The 19,667-nt window shown below is 37.3% G+C and overlaps 1 protein-coding gene across 2 annotated transcripts; it reads left to right on the forward strand.

The window, feature by feature from the left end:
• Positions 1 to 14,071: 14,071 nt before the first annotated feature.
• LOC134790854 (uncharacterized) lies at positions 14,072 to 19,459 on the forward strand. Of its 2 annotated transcripts, none has more exons than XM_063761826.1 (3): positions 14,072 to 14,177; positions 14,387 to 14,619; positions 15,029 to 19,459. In XM_063761826.1, exons 2-3 carry the CDS (start codon positions 14,395 to 14,397, stop codon positions 15,311 to 15,313), a joined length of 510 nt encoding a protein of 169 aa, XP_063617896.1. In that variant the 5' UTR covers positions 14,072 to 14,177; positions 14,387 to 14,394; the 3' UTR covers positions 15,314 to 19,459. The 2 variants fall into 2 exon arrangements, with proteins under 2 accessions (XP_063617896.1, XP_063617897.1); XM_063761827.1 differs by having other exon boundaries at positions 15,032 to 19,459.
• Positions 19,460 to 19,667: the final 208 nt, after the last annotated feature.

Raw genomic sequence — 19,667 nt, forward strand, 5'->3', positions numbered from 1 at the left:
TAAATCTACAAATTTAGTTGGAATGAGTAAGTGGATCCACAGCCATGTAAATCTGTAAGTAAAGTAAGGCCACATTACTTGCATATCCATCCTCACGTGAACGTTACAAGTGGCATTATCTATCAATAACGTCGAAAATAGGCACCGCAATTCCAATTTGCCGCGTCACTCCGGATTCCAATAGGAAATGCGGATAAATGGAGTCACATTCCAATATGTCACCGAGCCCCCGACCATTCGGCTTTTCGGCATTCGAGAGTCGCGTTTTCGGATATTCGACCCGCATTCGCCGAATAGTGCCGCCCGTGCATGCCACACGTCCCGCAGTTCTAATTCTGTTCGATTATTTAGATTTCGGACGGTGATTGAAGGTTCTAGCGTGGATCTTGAAATGCAGGGTGCGAAATGCATTCCTGCGAGTACTACGACAGAATTTGCCGAATGTTTACTTACAATTTTGAGGTTTTATTCCTATGACAGATACTTAGAGATAGCGACATCATTAAGCCAGCATGAGTGAAACAAAAAAGCATTTAGCTAATTTTACTCGCGATTATGAGCGAATGGAAAGTTGGAAACAAGTTACCAAATTTACAGAGCTGGTGCGAAAAGTTACAACTTGTGGTCGCCTTGGTAATAATTACATAAAATTTAATTCGCTCTGTTTGTACCAATGGCTATAGCGCCAACGTTTTTAATGAAAAGTTGAATTGAACAACAATTCGTTCACACAAAAACGAAACCAAAACCTCAACCGTAAATTGATATCAACTAATTGGCGTACCTTGGTATCTCGCATATCGTACCCGGGGCTCCCTACTTTCCACGCCAACAGGCACATAACAATATCCGACACTAATAAACCCAATCCTTTGAGCTGCGCAATATTGTCTACTCTAATTGGTATTAGAGCCACGGAAAGAATTGAGGTAGCCCCCAAACACCGCTTATCGACACATCACTGCGCTAAGCGGGGGGGCTAATGAACGCACCTCTGAGCTCTGCCTCAGGTTATCTCAATGCGGATTTGTGCATTGCAGTCGTTATCGTTCCAAATTTAAAATGAGGTTTGTTTACCATAGTTACGAGTAATGGAATGAAAGATGTAGTCTGTATAGAATTATCGGACAAAATTTTCTCGGCTGTACCAAATTCAAATAAGGGCGTGGGACGTTGGTCTTGTTAGAGACAATGTTTTTTTCACCTCAGCAGCTCGAACAAGGGTACTTTGCTTCTTAAAAACAGTGAGCAAAATGCGATTTTGCTCACTGAGTCATTTTGTCTCACTCAGTGAGCAAAATCGCATTTTGCTCACTGAGCGTGTTTCACTCAGTGAGCAAAATGCGATTTTGCTCACTGAGTGAGACAAAATGACATTCAAGTGACCTTTATAGTCAAATGTCATTTCAACATGCGGGGTCTAATACAAGTTCGATATACTTGTGGGTTCTATTATCTCTGTCCCTCTAGGTATGTTCTCACTGCTTAGGGTGAAAAATTTTGTGTACTACACGAGATCAAAGTTATTTACATCTCGTGCGCTTTTGAATCCCTTACTACGCTCAAGATTCTAAATTAGATTCACTCGCTACGCTCGTGAATCTATTATAGAATCTTTCGCTTGCACGGGACTCAAAATAAGCACTCGAAGAAATATCAAACTTTGATCTCTTGTTGTACAAATAACTATTAATCATTTTTTTGTGGTAATTTTTGGTAGTTCTCTAAAAACCCGGGTTTCTCTTGTGGGTAGAGTACCTACACATATGTATATGAAAAAATCTCAGTTTTAGACAGAAAAAAGTTTTAATTACGAAACTTTGACCATGTTTTAATTAACAAAGACAATAAATATATGTAACTATAATGGGTTTTCTGGACTTAATTTCTCACCCGAATTACAGAAACGCCAATTAAATTTCAACATGTGTGAAGTACAAAATATTTCAGTTGAAATATGTTCAAACATAGGATGTAAAATTGTAAACATATTGAACATTTCATTGTAACGAAGTTCGATATTCGTCGCAGCAAAACATGGTAATGACTATTGGCGATGTACGCTCGTTGAGCAGATCACGCCGTTATATTGCTTTGTTTCATACTCGTATGTGCAGTTTTATGGATTTTGCCAATTTCGAGTGACTAGTTTATTCTAAATTCGGATTCGAGGATAGGGCAATTAGAATCTGGAATGAAATTAAAGATTGGTCAGTATACACTAAATTTTGATAGCCAATTATATGCATTTAACATTAACAAACATTTAAGTCGTTTACGACTGTCCAGCTGCTGCAAAACTACAGGGTTTTAACCCTGTAGTTTTGCAGCAGCTGGACAGCCTTTATACATACATCATCATCATCATCTCAGCCATAAGACGTCCACTGCTGAACATAGGCCTCCCCCTTTTATACATACAACCAGCATTAAATAGATAGTGACGGCAAAAGTGACCAAAAAATATTTATATCGGAGCATATATTTAACTATTTCTATAGTTACAAATATGTGTTACGAAAGATATATTTAATACTTAGGCTGTCACTATTTGATCCTGACTGTACTTATAAATTGTATTATTTCACCAGACACATTTAAAATATAATAATAATAAAACCAATTTTCCTTATTTGTACGGGTCCATTTCCCTTCCTACAGCAACAAAGCGCTTAAAAATAAAGGTATTACGCACCTTTGTAGATATTAAAATAATTCATCTGAAAACCTTACGAAATCAATGTCCGCCACACGAAGGGTTCCCCTCGAGGGACCATAATATCTGCCGCGTCACCCGAGCGCAATAAATACCCAAATAAAGCGCAAATAATACCCAAATCGCTCATCACCCCACCCTAACTATAATTATCTATAATCAGAATAGAGAATAGTCTATAATCAGTGAGCGTTATTGATTATGATTTGCATAGCGAGTGCTTGCCAATCCGTGTTTTTGAATCAACTGACGATTGTTTTGGTTTTTTTAGCTTCACTCTAATCACTGTTCATGTTTGTTTGTTTATGAATTGTGTTGTGTGGGATTGCAGTCGAGCTGATTAGATTTTAGGTTTCTAAAAATAATGTATTTTGCTAAATAAACACTTTTTTTATACCGTGTTCTATGCAACCTATCCCAAAGTTTATCGAATTTATGATTATATCAAATGTACCTCGACATAATCAAAGTTCATTTAAATTTTAAGTTTATGTAATTAGATTTACTTTTAGAAGAAACTGAAATGAAGTTTTGATTCAAACCTTATCAATCATCAATCATTTATTTATTTGCAAAAATTCAGGAACAAAAGGTGTTAGAATTATTCAGGTACAATGTGTATTTTGCTTGCAAGCAAGCATGCAAATATAATATTACCTCTAAGCGAACACAATAATTATCTTTGCTCTAAGCATGCAAAAAGTAACGAAATTGAAATTAAGACATTGAAATAAATAATTAGAAAAAGGACAAAAGTTACCAAATTTGTGTTCAATTATGATACGACAAGGTACTAGTCATTAATTATTATTTAATTGTAAAAAAAGCACTAAATGTAAAAAAAAATTGTTCTTACTTACACAGGTATTTACTATACATACTCGTACAAGTACCATACACTGTAATAACTAATAGTACTAGTGGTTTGAGAGATCTGTGCGCATTATATTTTCAACTACATTATGTGCTTATTTAAATAGGTACAGGGCATATCTTTTCATATTTTTGGGCGGCGACATTGCGCAGGGTATTCTGGAAGGGACGTGACCCCGACCTCCAGTCGATTAAGCATCACTAGGTCTTCCTTCAATTTCATATTTATACACGAGGATTACGCAAAAATGCCAGTGTAATGGATCACCTACAGGAGCGGGCGGCGGCGCCACTGACAGCGGACGCAATGTAGCGGTAGAACTTGTCGATATAGGTACTTAGGTGTGATGATGCGATGAATCAAAATCCTTGGTACAATCAATTACTTTTATTTTACTCCAACTTCTTACTTCAACACTCTTTAACAATCTTAAGTTAACAAGCCGTATCCTTCGTACTACATGTTACTGGTTCCAGTGCCAAGCCAGAATGCCCCTTCCATCCCATGGTAAGTTACATTTATACTTTTTCATCATTAGAATTGGCGGGTAGGAGAGAAGGGTCATTTTCGCGCCTACTCACAGATTAATTAACAAATATTCGGGTAAACACAAATCACATTTTTAATCACTACCCACTGAATGCCATAAGTTTAACATAACTCACACAAAACAATTATAATTTATTCTTGAAACCTTACGAAATATCACGTATATACCGTAAAATGTTAACATCATTTTGTAACCTTTTAATGGGGTCGTGATATAGTTTTTTTATATAAAAATTGTTGGAGCACAATTACCCAGTGGGGGGCAAACTACGCACATTTTTCGATACCCATTTTCGCACAACGCAACCCGATTGAGTGTTAACAATTTATTACGGTTATGGCCTTATTTTGATACGACCTTTAAGATCCCTCACGCCGATTTGCGCATGCAAAATAAAGTACAAATTACCCCAAGACCATTGTCGAGGTCGTATCAAAACCAGTTCAAAACCGTAACAAATTATTAAATTAGAATCAACCTCCTTGTCGATGCCCTTTTTCACACTTGTATTTTAGGGGGAAAACTGAGTTGCCATCAGGAATTTTGATTTATGCACTACACTACGGTAACGGTACTAATTACAACACCGTACCTATTTAGTGCGAGTGTGAACTACGAGCACGATATCGAAGTCCAAAAAACTCCAAAAGATGTCAAATATTGTAAAATTAATAAGTAATAAATATTATTAGAAATGACACTCTTGATTATATGTACATAAATTCTCATTTTATGTAAAAAGAATGAGACTTGACATAGAGTCGGACCAAGAAAAGTCTGCAGCGGATTTGATAGCCCACGCAGTGCAAGTGTTTGACGAAGTTTGACGTTTAAAATAACACTTGCGCTGCGTGCTCTATCAAATCTGCTGCAGACTTTTCTTGGTCCGACTCTATTTCCGTGTATAATTTTCTAATCAGTGTATTTGACTACCACTACCACCAGCTTTGATTTTTTTTGGTAATTTCTAATTTTGTTTTAGAGTAACGAAATTTGATAGTGCATAAAAGCTAGTAGATACTAAGCTGACAGGTTGTTAGTATGTACTACGTAGGCAGTCGGTCTATATTTTCGCATGGTTAATTTTGTTCTACACGCAAAAAACATTTTTGCTTCGATTAGCGTCAACCCAATCAAATTACATTTTTTTTATTCAGCGCTCACTGCAGGTTTTTTATTTATTAATTTAGCTATTTATTGTTTGTACTGTAATAAATACGCCATGTTAAAAATGAAAAACATTAAAACTTGATTTTTAATGCACTCGTACCTACACCCATTCTTCTGTCCGCCCGCTAACACTCGGCCGCACGTTCTAGGCCTTACGTCCGCCGGGGGAAGGCAAATTTGAGAGGGGGGGACAAGGGTCTGATCGCCGGCCTCATCCATCACGGCTCACGCATGTGAATCGGCCCGTTTTATCTGAAGATAGCCGCGGATCGCCATTTAAATATTTCGTCGTTTAGAGGTACCCGAGCTAATGGTGGCGGTAGTATTTAGGGGCATAAATGTTTATGATAAGCGGCTAATTCTTAGTGGAGTTTCCAATATCTTGGCTATTTGCGTAACGCGTTTTTGGAGAAAGCATATTATAAGTATATGCCGAAGCTAATGCATGTTACGCCTCGGAAAGTATATTTCGAGGTAGGTAATAAGCTAGGATTCTTTTACGACTGCTGCTGAAAGTGTGTACCGACTACTGATTGTCTGTAAAAATTTGTATAGAACAGATATTGAATTTGTCTCACAATAAAATAAGACATAATATGTAATATGTATGTGGGTACTTAGCTACATATGCTTGTGTCGTATGGTCAACAGAGTCAAACCTTACGGAGCTGAATTCAAGTCAATAATAGTTTCGTTTTACGAAGGTAAGACGGATGTTTAACCGATTTTAAGAGAAGACTAAACAAAATGAAAAATTCCGTAGTCGGGTTGAACATTTTCAGACTTGTTCAATATCCTACTAAGGCCCGATATTCTGTTAAAAGGACAAAATCAAATAGAATTTTGAAATTTAAGGAAATATAAGAAGGTACCTATTTTTAAACTGCAAAAACGCTACAATATGAGATACCTACGCTATACCTACTTAAGAGGCTAATACGTACAAAAACTACCTATGAGAATGCAATGCGCCTACCACAACTCAAACTCAAACCGTCAAGAATAGAAGGCATGTTCCAAATTCAAACGGTCGATCACGGTGACGCGCGCAAAATGGCGTCGTCACGTTTACCAGTTGACAGGTAAATGAGTGTCGCTCAGTGACGACTCACAATGAGACTTGACGGACGGATGGCGGGCTTGTGAGTTGCTGGATAATATTCTAAGATTATTGAGACATGACAGGAGACACCGTCATGACTTCTTTTTGAAGAAGTGACGTTTCTAGGTAGGTAGGTAGGTACAGGAAATACATAGCTAAGTAAACCCAAATATTAAAAATAATAAATAAATAGATTAAAAATGACAGTTTGTCAAGGACTTTTAGAACTTAATTCATTTTCTGGATGGCTTAGATGTACAGTCAAGTGTAAAAATATGGGTGCACTCATCATACTCAAAAATATGTCCTATAAGCTCTTATGTCAGCGAATTAAGAACTATGGGACATATTTTTGCAAAGTTGTAATGCACCCATATTTTTACACTTGACGTCCCTATAAAGCAGCTACGTAGCTTTAAAGTTTAGTGATAAGACTGGTAATAACCTACCATTACATTTAATTGTCACCTAAGGTATGTAGCCATAGGGATGCTGAATTATAGCTTAATCGGCCATTGAAGGTTCGACCTAAAGCAAATTAATAAAATGCCTAAATTATTGACGCACTATTTTACACTTATCCCGTTTTAACTCCTTACTTCAATAAATAAATAAAATATTTGTTTAAATTTGAAGTTTAATAGCTGTCAACAGAGTGAGTTGAATAGTATAACTGTTATATTTGGCTGCGTATGCGGTTAAAGGGTTTTAACCCTAAATAATAATAAGTTAGTAATGAGTGAAACGCAATTAAAGTTGACGTAAATACCCTTCTCGGACTCATGGCCATTGATATTGAAAATAAGATAAGTTCCGAAGAACTTGTAGATACCTCCACCTACAAACCTAGTCCTTAACAAAAGGCAAATAGGCTGCGGACACACGAGCCTGGTGGAGCGGGCGGCGGGCGGCGAGCGGGCTTGTTAATACATATGTAAGTTCAAATTTACTTCATTTCAATTCATTTACTTTAAAGACACTGCACCTACTTAATCTTTCTGGTTCGATCCATTGGTTGACTGGTAAAGAATGCTTTAAGGCATTAAGTCCGCTATACCTTCATGTATTGTGCAATAAAGATTAAAATATATAAATAATAAACTTTAAGCATAACGGACAAGAGTAGTGTAGGTAGGTTCGTCAAAGTTTTGTTTGTCATTTTGCAATGTGATACCTCCGTACCTACAAACTTAGTCCTTAACAAAAGGAAAAAGGCTGCTGACAGTGACACGCGGGCCTTACGGAGCGGGCGAAAAGCGGAGAGTGTTATTGTCAATACGTACCTACCTTAAGCATGTATGAATTAGCATGAAGGATGCGGTATTTCGGCGATACCATGGTAATCTGCTCAATCCTGAAGCAAGCTTCGTAGCCTTAACACGGTACTCGACTGAAAAGCTCTCCATTATATCACGATTGTATAAAATACTATTATAGTGAAAAAAGTTCACTTAAATGCCCTATACAGACTGACAGTCGTTGATAATATTAACTTGTTAAATCCCACAAACCTACTTACTCCTTAACAAAAGGGAAAAGGCTGCGGGTACGCGAGCCTAACAGAGCGAGTGGCGAGCGTTATTGTTAATAGGTACTTAGGTACCTACTTCATGCCTGCATGAAACCAATGACTCAAAGTTAGCCTAACTGTACAAAGCAATCGATTACTATAGCCAGTGTAAGTACAGTATTTGTTGTATCTTCTGTCTAACCGCTTACCGCTCCCGCTCCTCCCCTGAGTGTGTCCTCTCCCTAACCCTGTACCAATGACATCAAGGTTAGCCTAACTGTACCTACTCAAAGCGATCGTGCAGGTACCTAACTAATGGCTAATGTAAGTACAGTTTGTGCTTACATGCGTTACCGCTCCCGCTCCTCTCGTGAGTGCGTTCTCTCCCCCTGAACCAATGACCTCAAGGTTAGCCTAACTGTACTCAAAGCTATCGTGTAGGTACCTAACTAATGGCTAATGTAAGTACAGTTTGTACTTACATGCGTTACCGCTCCCGCTCCTCTCATGAGTGCGTTCTCTCCCCCTGAACCAATGACCTCAAGGTTAGCCTAACTGTACAAAGTGATCGTGTACCTAACTAATAGCGAGTGTAAGTAGGTACAGTTTTTGTGGCCGTAACGGATAGCTCGGGTTCATTGTATCGATGTTCGATCGACATTTGTTTTGAAGGTTTTGAGGTTAGGATTTAATTTTGGATCGATTGTTTTACAGCTAGATTAAGTTTCACTGAACTAAGTTAAATTAGTGATTATTGGGTGGTATTTTAGCTGCTGTTCATAGATTTTCGAGCATTCGATCAATATAGGTACTTAGTTACATAGGTACCTAACTACTTACATATTGTTTGAGGTATCAATTGAGGTTCATACCTCTTAATAGGGGCGTGGCGTAAAACAATCCTTGATTAATTTATTTACTACATATGTAAGTAATTATATCCCTATTGCACAAAGGAAAATCGTACAAAAGGCGGGCTTAGTGCTAGAATTAAATATCTGTATTAAAACCATAACCAATAAAATGTACTTAAGTTAAAACAACTAATTAGGCAATTAGCTAAGTCTACCCATCTATGATTAAACGGAGTTCCCTCTGCCAACAAACGGTCCTGCAGTTTGGCAGAAGAAAAAATCTGTACAAATATGGTTTATTTCGCCTGAATAAATGTTTTTTTTTTTTACTTTTTTCAACCCAGGTAGTAGAAATAGATATATACTTACTTAGACGTCTCCACTACCATCTAGGCACAATTGAGGTCAAAACTAAACGACAGTATAGATACAGATATACCTACCTATAATATTTTGCGGTATCTATTGCAATTATCTAATTAAGTACAGTCACCTGCAATAATATGTTACACAACGAAGACCGCAAAAGTATCTGACACAATCTTACCTATTTGTAGAGCCATAAGAGCGTGTCACATATTTTTGCGGCCTTCGAAGAGTAGCATATTATTGCAGGTGACTGTACTAAAAGTCTTATAAGAACAGGAAAAACAATCCTGTAAGTAAAACTAAATCTAACTCTAGACCTGTTGTTTCTTAAATAAAATAAAAGTTTTTTTAGTAGGCACTTAGGCAGGCACCTATTAGGTAAAACAAAGTTTTCTAAGTCGTAATTCTAATAACAACGTTATTTATAGGCGCGCTACAAGCCTGAGTTAGCTATTAGGTAATCGTTTGTCTTAATCTGTCATTTTGGCTTATGTTTTTGTATGAAAGGGGTAAAACATAATTACCTATAGACGCTTGTAAAGTTTTATCAATAAGGGGGTAATAGTTTCTTATAAAATATAATAGGGACCTAATAGTTATACATTATATAATCTAAATTACCTAGGATGTTAACTTTAGATATAACAATGAATTCCCGCTGAAGTTCAATTGATATTGATTTTAGGCAGGGTAAATAAACCGCCCAATGATTGCCTCTTTAAAGGGGCCCACTGATTAACAGTCCGCCGGACGGTATCGGCCTGTCAGTTGTTCGGAACTGTCAAAATGTTGTTCTAACTGACAGGCCGATACCGTCCGGCGGACTGTTAATCAGTGGGCCCCTTAAAGTAGTAACTTATAGGCGTTATAGCCCCTATGTTTCTAGGAAAGACACCACTACTGCCATAAAATAAGGTTGAGAGGGCCAATCAATGGAAGGGGACATACTTTTAGCTACTTTAGTTTACGCAAATTGTATTATCATTTCATGCATGCTGAAATAAATCGTTAGTCACATCCTGAAACATTGAAAACATCGACACATTTACAGATTGGAGCGACAGCTCACATCTTCAAGTTTATAAATAGACAACCCAAACAAATCAGTGTACGTCGCGGCAACCGCCCTTGAACTGAGCGCCGGAGCCTCCAGCGCGGGGGGCGTGCCCCGCGCGGCCAATCAGCGCCCCTTCACATTTTTCAGCCCCCGCCCCCCTCGCCGGACGCTGCCCAAAAACAAAAGGATCACAGTCGGCGAAACCTATCTCTTTCTTTGTGAGGCCGGCGAGCGGGCATCGATGAGAGGATAGATACAGTGTCGCGCGGGCGCGAATCGATAACCCCCTCCCGCCCGCCCCGCCGGGCACGTACCCCCGTCCCCCGCGCCTTCGGCCATTTGCACGGATGTTTACTATTATTATTTTATTGAACGGACATCTTAAGTGGTAGCATATTTGCAAATGATAAGCCCCCGGGCGGAAGCTATTGTGGACGTGAGTGTACTTGCCCGCCTTGTTTCAAAATAAACATGATCATTAACGCATTGCTGAAATTTGGTTTTGATATAATACCATTGGTTTTAATATAAACAGATTATTAAATTTGTAAACGATAAAAATATACTAATTAAAGCAAAACACGGTTTCAATCAATTGTAAATTGTATGATTGTTTAATGTTAGGTAGGTATAGGTATACCTTACCTACCTTACTATTAATTATTAGGTACTGTTCGTCTGCTCGTCTGCTGACTATCACAACAAAAAGGTACCCTAGATATATTTTTATAAAGATATAATGACAGATTTTATACGTACTAGCTATATATCTAATTAAAATGGAAAAATAGTAAAAAGACACGCGAGGAACGCGGTAGATATAGATACTAACGCTATGAAAAAACAGTAGGTACCTACTACTCTATCTTCCGTTAACTAAGTGAATTACAATAGGTACTTAGTCTCTAAATGTAAGTAGAATAATTTTGTATGTGGCAAATTATTTTGAACGCGCACTGTAGGAATAGGTACTTACCTACTTATATCTATATTTGGAGAAGTATTAGAGCATGGCACACACTTTTAGCACACAGTTCTATCTAATACTTATATAATTTTATTATAGTTTGGTACATACCTACGTAGGTATGCTTGTTTGCCACCGATGGGGTATATAAAAAAAGGTACTATTAATGCTGACTGTAGGACATAGGTTACATTACAAGAGAAATGTCCAAGTTGTGACGCACTGGATAGGGGAGATTGAGAACTAATTGCACTACACAATTTATTCTTATTCTAATTCTAAAAGAATAACTATAGTTATTCTCAATAAATTTATTCTTATTCTCAAATTGTGTAGTGCAATTATAAGAATACCTACAGCATTAGCAGTATCATGCAGAAAGGTGTCCGGTAAGCCCCAGACTAGGCTGAGCCTGTATCTTGGGACTCGCCAAAAAGAATATGTAACAGTAGGTAGGTATGTATATTTAAGTAACTCATTCATGATGAGTTGATGACTCATGTGACTATCAAATTAGGAAGTTAGGTATTAAGCAGGCAAGCTAGGTCCCGGTCCGTCGAAGAAAATATTTTCATTGTTATAATTGTTATCGCATTTAGGAACCTAAGCATGGAATTATTGAGGTTGAAGACGCTACGTATCGTCATTATTTTGTATATTTATCTGCTTTCAAACCCCACGTGGTTCCAAAAATACAATCGTGAGTGACGCGCATTTTAGTTGAAAATGACTTCTTCGGGTAATTTAGGAATGAAGGAAATGAGAACATTACCAATTATGTAGAGGTACCCCGTGCATTCAGAATTATGCCTACTACATACTGATTAAACACGAAACATTTTACAAATTGTTTTATATGCCTAACGAAATAAACCTGAACAGTACTAATCAGTACTAATACTAGATTGAAAATAAATAATAAATAAATAAATATTATAGGACAATTTTATACAGATCGACCTAGTCCCATAGTACCTAAGCTCAATAACGCTTGTGTTGTGGGTACCTACCTACTAGACAAACGATATACCTATATAATATACCTACACATAATCAGTACCGTCTTTACCATAAGGGCACACGGGGCCCGTGCCCAGGGCCCCCATCCTCAGGGGGCCCCGAAGGACAGACACTAACAGTATATTTGATTACCCATAATAAATAGAAGATCATAGTAGGAAAATGTTAATTTAATTCGCTTTTTTTCATTTCCAAAAGAGCCCCAAATTCTTATGTGCCCATAATACAAATACTTATACCGCTATAGGTAGGTACATATAAAAACATCCATAACTCAGGAACAAATATTTGTGATGAACATACAAATAAGGTAAGCCTAAGAAGCGCTGGACGTCGTGACAGCGGACATGGGAGAGAACAATCTCACAGCTGAGGATGCCGAAGAACGGGCAAAGTGGAGAAGACTGAGCAGGAAAGCGGACCCTGGCGCTAGGCCGGGTAAAAGCTAAACCAGATAGCTAAACGAACGGTAACTAAACCCATCCTAATTTTGCGCTTAGATACTGTTTGTTTCAATTATTTACAAACAAACAAACGCAACTGCCAAACAAACTGGGGCAAACTGCCGAATCCGACACAAGAACAGCCGATTCAACGGAGCCACGCCGTTTTGTCGCATAAATAGTGTTTAATTTTTAAGTTTATAATATATATTATATATATGTATGTTAGTCTGTAAGGTATTTGTAATATGGGCGTTATTGCCTGATTTAAATTTTAAATAAATAAATAAATTTTTAATTAAGATTCCCTTTGCTTGCTGTCAGTATTGCATGTAATGTATACCTAAGTACGTCAGTTTCCTATATTAGATATTCTTATTAAGTAGGTACTAGATCGGGGCGTCTGGCAGATGTTCGTCGGTGAAGGTCAAAGTGACAGGCCAGCAAAAATTTTCCGTTGAAAAATTAAATGCCAAAGTACGAGAAAAGTGCCGAAGATATCTCATTTAGGTATAGAGTGTGGGTCCTATAAATTATCACTGTAATAAATGTCATTGCAGAAAAGAAAACCGCAAGTGAACTGCGAAGAATATGAATATTCGATACTTACATAATATATACCTCGTTTTCCCCATTTTTCTAACGCCTGTCGAATGTTATATTCAAATTAAATACATAAGTACCCTTAAGTAATACTTATTCATTCCAGACGTATCTAATACACCACACAACTCTAAAATTCGGATCCTAAACCCATAATAGATTAGGTACTTACTTACTTATTACGTGGAGTGTTGACTTTTTAATGCAAAGGTAAACATATTTTTTAATCAATGGTTACTAATTCGTCCTTAAATTTTTCAATAACAATGCTTAACTTAACTACCGGTCTGCAGTTGGAAAGATTGATTGAGTTATTAGAGCACTAAGTCACTACCTACTTAATTTGACCCAAGAACCAATCCTGCCAAGCGGCGTCGCCTAAGACAAATGCACTGTTCCTTTACGATACGATATGAAAAATTTAGTTTTCGGCAAAGGCAAATATTTCGGAATAAGTCCCTATTTATTTGATATAATCTTGTAAACAGAGTCATCTGTGGCTACTGAGGGAACTAATAAATAATAATGCTTAGTAGCCTGCATACAGAGCCACCTATCGTATTTAAACTGCACTACAAAAACGGCACAGCCACAACAGTAATGCCTCTGCAGTAATGTTACCCTTCGGTACATAGATGGCGTTATAAAACCATGATAGGTTCCCCTGAAGTAATTTTGGTGGTGAAGTTGCAAAATATGCAATTAAATTACAAATATTTAATAAGAAAATGGGATATTATAATTTAAGACTGTATAACTCTACCTATTAAAATAAAATATTTACTGCGTAGTTATCTACTTTACCGACCGAGCAACTTCCGGTTGGCGCTCGACGGAGCACGCAACGCAAACTCCGGTATATACAGCTAACTTCACTTCATAGATGTTCGATTTCTTTCAACTACGTCGAGGCTTTGTGCATATTTGGGATTTCGCTATTCGGTAATTGTTTTATTCGTTACATTTCGTGTGATATTGAAACAATCAAATCTTAGTTTTGTGTGAAACGAGTGAAGTGTTGTATAAAGCTCCGGGATCACATAGGAACAGTTTGGCGCGTTGTATTCTGTCAACATAGCTAATAAGTGTTCGCAGTTCGCACGTAGTGGTATTTTATGCACGTGTAATTACAATACTGTCGTGATTTTCAGATACAGACATGGCTTTGAGCGTGGCACTACCTTTAGCTGGATTGGAGACAGACAATTTCTATTCATTCAGCTCGTTCGGGCACATAATCGACATAGCGGGTTTGTCTCAATCGCAGACTAGTCCGAGTCCGTCTGTCTCCAGCGAATCCAGTGGTATCGGTTCGCTGGGCTCTCTCAAGTCTGAGTCGGTGAACAGCGACTCCCTGCCCTCGAGCCCTCAGACTACTGAAAAGGTGAGCGAAGCGAATCGGAAAAATTTGCAATATTTTGTTTGCGTTCGTCCTGGCCTTGACCCCTCTATTTTCATAATATTCCGTAATGGCGAATGTCTACATTACGCTGTCAATGTTGTGACCATTATTGACGCGTGATTATGGAGATATTTGTCACATGTTGACTCTAGTGATTGAACAAAATCTTATCGGAATCGTTTAAGATGTACTTACATTATAACGGGTATCTATGCTATTATAGCGTTATATGTATACTGTCGACGTCTTCGTCGAAGCGGAACGCCATGTACGACGGCCCGTAATTTGTGCAAAACAAACACAAGTAATCTCTGTGCAAGTAATTATGTTTGAATCCTTGCAGATTTTGGTGTGTTATTCAAAGAATTTATTTGATTTATAATGGTTTCAGAAGATATTCGAGCCCGTCGCGCAGCCTCAGCTTCGACCAAAAGAGAAAGAAATTGAGGAGATCAAAATCAGTTATGGAGGCCGAGACATCCTAAACTTGATGCCTAACCTCACGGACCCGCGGTGGAACTACCGGGCTACAGTGCTGCCCCCTAACAACCCAGCATTGTTCTTTGCCAACCGCTCCCAGTATCACCGCCTGGGGCCATATGGAACTCGCACACAGTATGTAAATGACTCTTGCCGTCACTGCGGCTTCTCTTGGGTAGTAGCTGCCACAGATTGACGCGTTGGTGCAGCGTAAACTGAACAAACGAGGAGTGGGTATGACTGGGACACATCAGGGTGCATATCAACTTCTCTTTTCAATGTCACTTAGTGGTGCTTATCATCTACTAGCTTTAAGCCTGTGACTCCAGTTTGAAAATGTTTTATTTTATTTCTAGTGACAACCTTCCGTTTTTTATAAAAATGGCAGGGAATTGGGGTACCTTTCTTGTGATGTTTTTTGTTGTTGGTACTAAAATGCTTATATGAATTTGTTTATAAAGAACTGAAGTCAAGGCGGGGTGACATCTTCCTATTGATTGTGTGATGTAAGGCCCTGGTGTGGCCCGGTCCTACGGATGACTGTGGAATATGTATATGGCTATCGTCTCGCGCATTCCTAGAGTTACATTTTAATCGTGACTTAATACTGTGATCTTAATTTAAACAAAGACAATTTTTGAGAATTCTTTGAATGTTTTGCGTGACGATGCTCAACTTTTTGTTTTTAACTTATTTGTGTGATAAATTTAAAGATAGGGTTAAGTAATACTATGAAATGAACTTGCAATGCCATAAGATTTTGCACACCTGTTCCAATTTAGCATTTCTAGATCCCACTAATTATAAAAAAAAAGATAAGTATTGAAAAAGTAATGATCACATCAACTTAACAATAATTTTAAAGACTGTTGAAGATTCAAAATAATATATTATGCTACACTTAGTTCCTCTTAGAAATGTTAATAATATGTTATCCAAAGAATCTATTTGTTTAATGAGCATATAATATTAACTATAAATTGTTGGTTATGCAACTTACTTTGATAAGTATGAAACCCTGTGGGACTGGACATAGCCAGCCTACTGGGTTTTGACTAATTACTCTTAAAGCAATATTTAAATTATGGACATATACTTATATTATTATGAGTTACTACTTCCCACCATTACACATAATAGTTATTATTTAAATATTGTTTTATAATAATGTTTAGTCTAGAAGTAATTTAGATATATTCCACAGTCATTTATTTTTAGGGTCGTCGTCGTTACTAACCAAAAGGCTGCTTCTCGGATGTTATTTAAAGTAACGATTTTGACAAGATAGGCACGAATTTAAAAGCCAAGCTGTAGGTTAACTTAAGGTTTAATATGACGATTGTTGGATTTACCGTCCGAGCATAACATAATAATAGTGATGACATATTATCTAGAAGATACGATCTTGACACATGCCCTAATATATTCCTATCTACTGGACGAGAATAGAAAACTCGAACAACTCATTTCATGTAACTAATCACCCATGGATCACAGTCAAAGTGGGTTTATCAGTGCATATCATCACAAATTAATGCAGTGATTAGATATTCTAAGGTATTAGTAGTTGTTACAGACCGTTTTAAAACGTTTGAGTCATTGATACGCCCAGATGCTGGGCTTCTAGTGAAATTATAGTAAGTGTGTTAACAGACTGGCAATATCTCTATGTATGTGCATATATAAATGTAATATTCGTGGTCTCTTAATTTAGTCAAGATATTTAATAGTGCGAGTCTCTTCAATTACATGTAAGTAAAACATACTAATTATAATGGATAATTACGATGCTGTCCTTTTGTGCAACTTTAGTTCTGCTATGTTGTGATCAGCTTTAACTTGGAACTGGAGTATTTGTACACAATAATGTTGACATATTTCCCACAAAGTTATTTTTATAAAAAGAATGTTGATATGAGACAATACAGTATGTAGTATTCAAAATTTAATTTATATTTCTATGGATATCGCTTAATGGGTTTGGCTAATATTTTGGAAGGGACCAACATCCATATATTTATTTCATTGTTATTACTTTACAGTAGCCAAATGTATTCCCAAATCGGCACCTTAATCATAAAGATATGTTTCATTGCATTTTATCGATTGATTTATGTAGTTTAGTCATCACGCAAATTAGTCTGTTACTATGTAATAATTTTCAGGGCTATGAACACATATAACTTAAAAGAGTAGGAAAAAGTTGTACAAAATTTGTATTTATGTATTATGATTCAGTGAGTCATGACTGAACATATAGCATGGATCTCAGAATGCAGCTAACAGTGATATATTCGTATGCCTCTGTTCGGGACTCCCGAGTCGCGCAGGCTCGGAGGCTCCGCGCCTAGTGTGCTATATACAGTCACACATACTCACAAAATGGTTGTTATGAAATTATTATTTAAATCAAATGTTGCATTCATATTATTTTTAGTTTAGAAATGACAAAGCTGTAATCGAATGTAGTTCAAAGGAAAGTATTGGAGCGATACGCACAGTTGTGAGACTGGCTCTTGTTGTGAATATCTCCATACGTTAATTTTAGTGGTGTATTCCCGCAGCCCTACCAAACCGAGTGAGGCCGAGGTGCGATGCAATATGTGCATTCCAGTTTTGTTTTAAGTTGTCAGACGGGGGTAGTTGTTAATGTTTTTTTAGTCCACATGCCAAAACATTGGTTGTTGTGCTATTTATTGAACGCAATCTAAAATATCAATTGAACCTTCCATTCTATGTGTCTTCAAAGTGATTTTACAACCTTTTAATCATTTCAATTGTATGCATTTTATTTTGTTTAGTCAAATCATATACACAATATTATACATAATAATTATTATTGCGTTGTATTCTATCTATTGTTCATTAATATTATGACAAATATTTTTTTCTCATTGAACTGTAGTCAAATGGCAGTATTTTTGTATTGAAAATTGTATAAGGATGAAAGGGTTTTTTGCCTAGGCCTCGCGACCGCCGCGCCGGACCCTTGCGTGGGGTCCGGCCGCAGCCCGCGGTCCGTGCCCAGTGTGTATTACGTATATCTGATAAGCATTATGTAGGTTTAGCGAAATAGATTAACTCGGAGGCAAACTCCCAAGTACCAAATCTTATTGGTTCAATGTTGTTCTCGTATTGTGGTGATATAGTGCGTCGCGCGCGGCGCAGAGCTCAATATTTTTAGTAACCCTAAAGAAAATTAATACCTCTTTTGAAAAGAATATAATATTTATTATATAGTATATCCAATCTATTATCACATATGTATTTCCCTGTTTATTTTGATGTGATATCATAAATGACTGATCTGAATTTAGTTTTTAAGTTGGTTATTGAATTATTGATATGCAGTGCTATTTCGAGAGTGTAATTAAGATGTAATATTGAAAGTGCCAATGCTCGTAATTTAATCTTTGTGACTGTCTGTTTATGTAGCCGTGTAGGGCGGGCCTCGGGCCTCGCGCCCGTGGGCCTGCCACTTCAGTATGTAAGCGATCTTCCTCCGTATCACATAAGTCAACGATGTTACTGTTAATCAACCACGTAACGTGCACAATCTCAGTAATGCTTGCAATATTATATATAACATATTTAATTCCTCACTTATAATTTAATCCAGCGTAATGTTAAGAGTACAATATGAGATGATGTTATATCATTCTAGTATCAAAATTAGCCGAAGATGTTAATATTATTAGTTAGGTAAATTTTAACATAGCTTCTTATAATTGGGATGTTTTAGTATTTAGTGACGTATAATTACAGCGTAGTGGCAAGCAAGTTGTCGTGCGTGAAGTGAAATAATGTTAGTGGCAATAATACTCTATGTAAGTTCCCTGCCAAGAAACAGTCTGTCTGCGGCGCTACGGCTTGCGCGGGCACTGCGGGGCCGCATTACCCAAAGAGGCTATGTTGACGATTGCCTTTAGGCCTAGCGTAGCCCCTCCTAATGATCTACCTACAAAGAGGCCTCTGTTTGCCCTAAATGCGACCTTAGCAGGCCCGCCCAGCCACACCCACCGCGGGTTGACCCGCGCGCATTCACAACTGGACGATAGACACTAGGCGTTTATTTGTTGTAATTATAATAATAGCCGTAGGTATTTTATCGTACTTAATAATTATTCTTGCGATGCCTTAATTCTGGTTGTCAATTAGACATGTCTCTGCCTAGAGTGTTATCATTGTTTTATTTATTTTAGTTTTTTGCTGTTCCGGCTTTCTCCGTGAACTTCCAGTCCAGGCTGTTCTTTTTTTAATGATTTTGAAGTCGATTTATTTTTACCTAAGTGTTCTTATTAAATGTTACCAAAATGTTTTTAATAAAATATTTTTATATGTACATCGTTGTTTCTTGTCAGCTCCTTACGCTTGTGATTTATTCCGAATTTTAATAAAAACAGAAACTTATTCCTAGGGGCTGTCCATAAATTACGTCATCGATTTTTGACGATTTTGGACCCCCCCCCCCTATAATCATCCAAAAATCATGCTTCAAATGACCCCATTTCCTCCTACTTCATGCTACCGTCATCCGATGTCCAGACCCC

This window comes from Cydia splendana, chromosome 5 (assembly GCF_910591565.1).
Source record: "Cydia splendana chromosome 5, ilCydSple1.2, whole genome shotgun sequence".
Classification (NCBI taxonomy): Eukaryota; Metazoa; Arthropoda; class Insecta; order Lepidoptera; family Tortricidae; genus Cydia; species Cydia splendana.

Excerpts from the sequence above, each read along its gene's own strand:
- LOC134790854 (XM_063761826.1), top strand. The coding sequence starts at position 14,395 with ATGGCTTTGAGCGTGGCACTACCTTTAGCTGGATTGGAGACAGACAAT. Across the intron at positions 14,620-15,028 it reads GCCCTCAGACTACTGAAAAG|AAGATATTCGAGCCCGTCGC; the intron begins GTGAGCGAAGCG and ends TAATGGTTTCAG.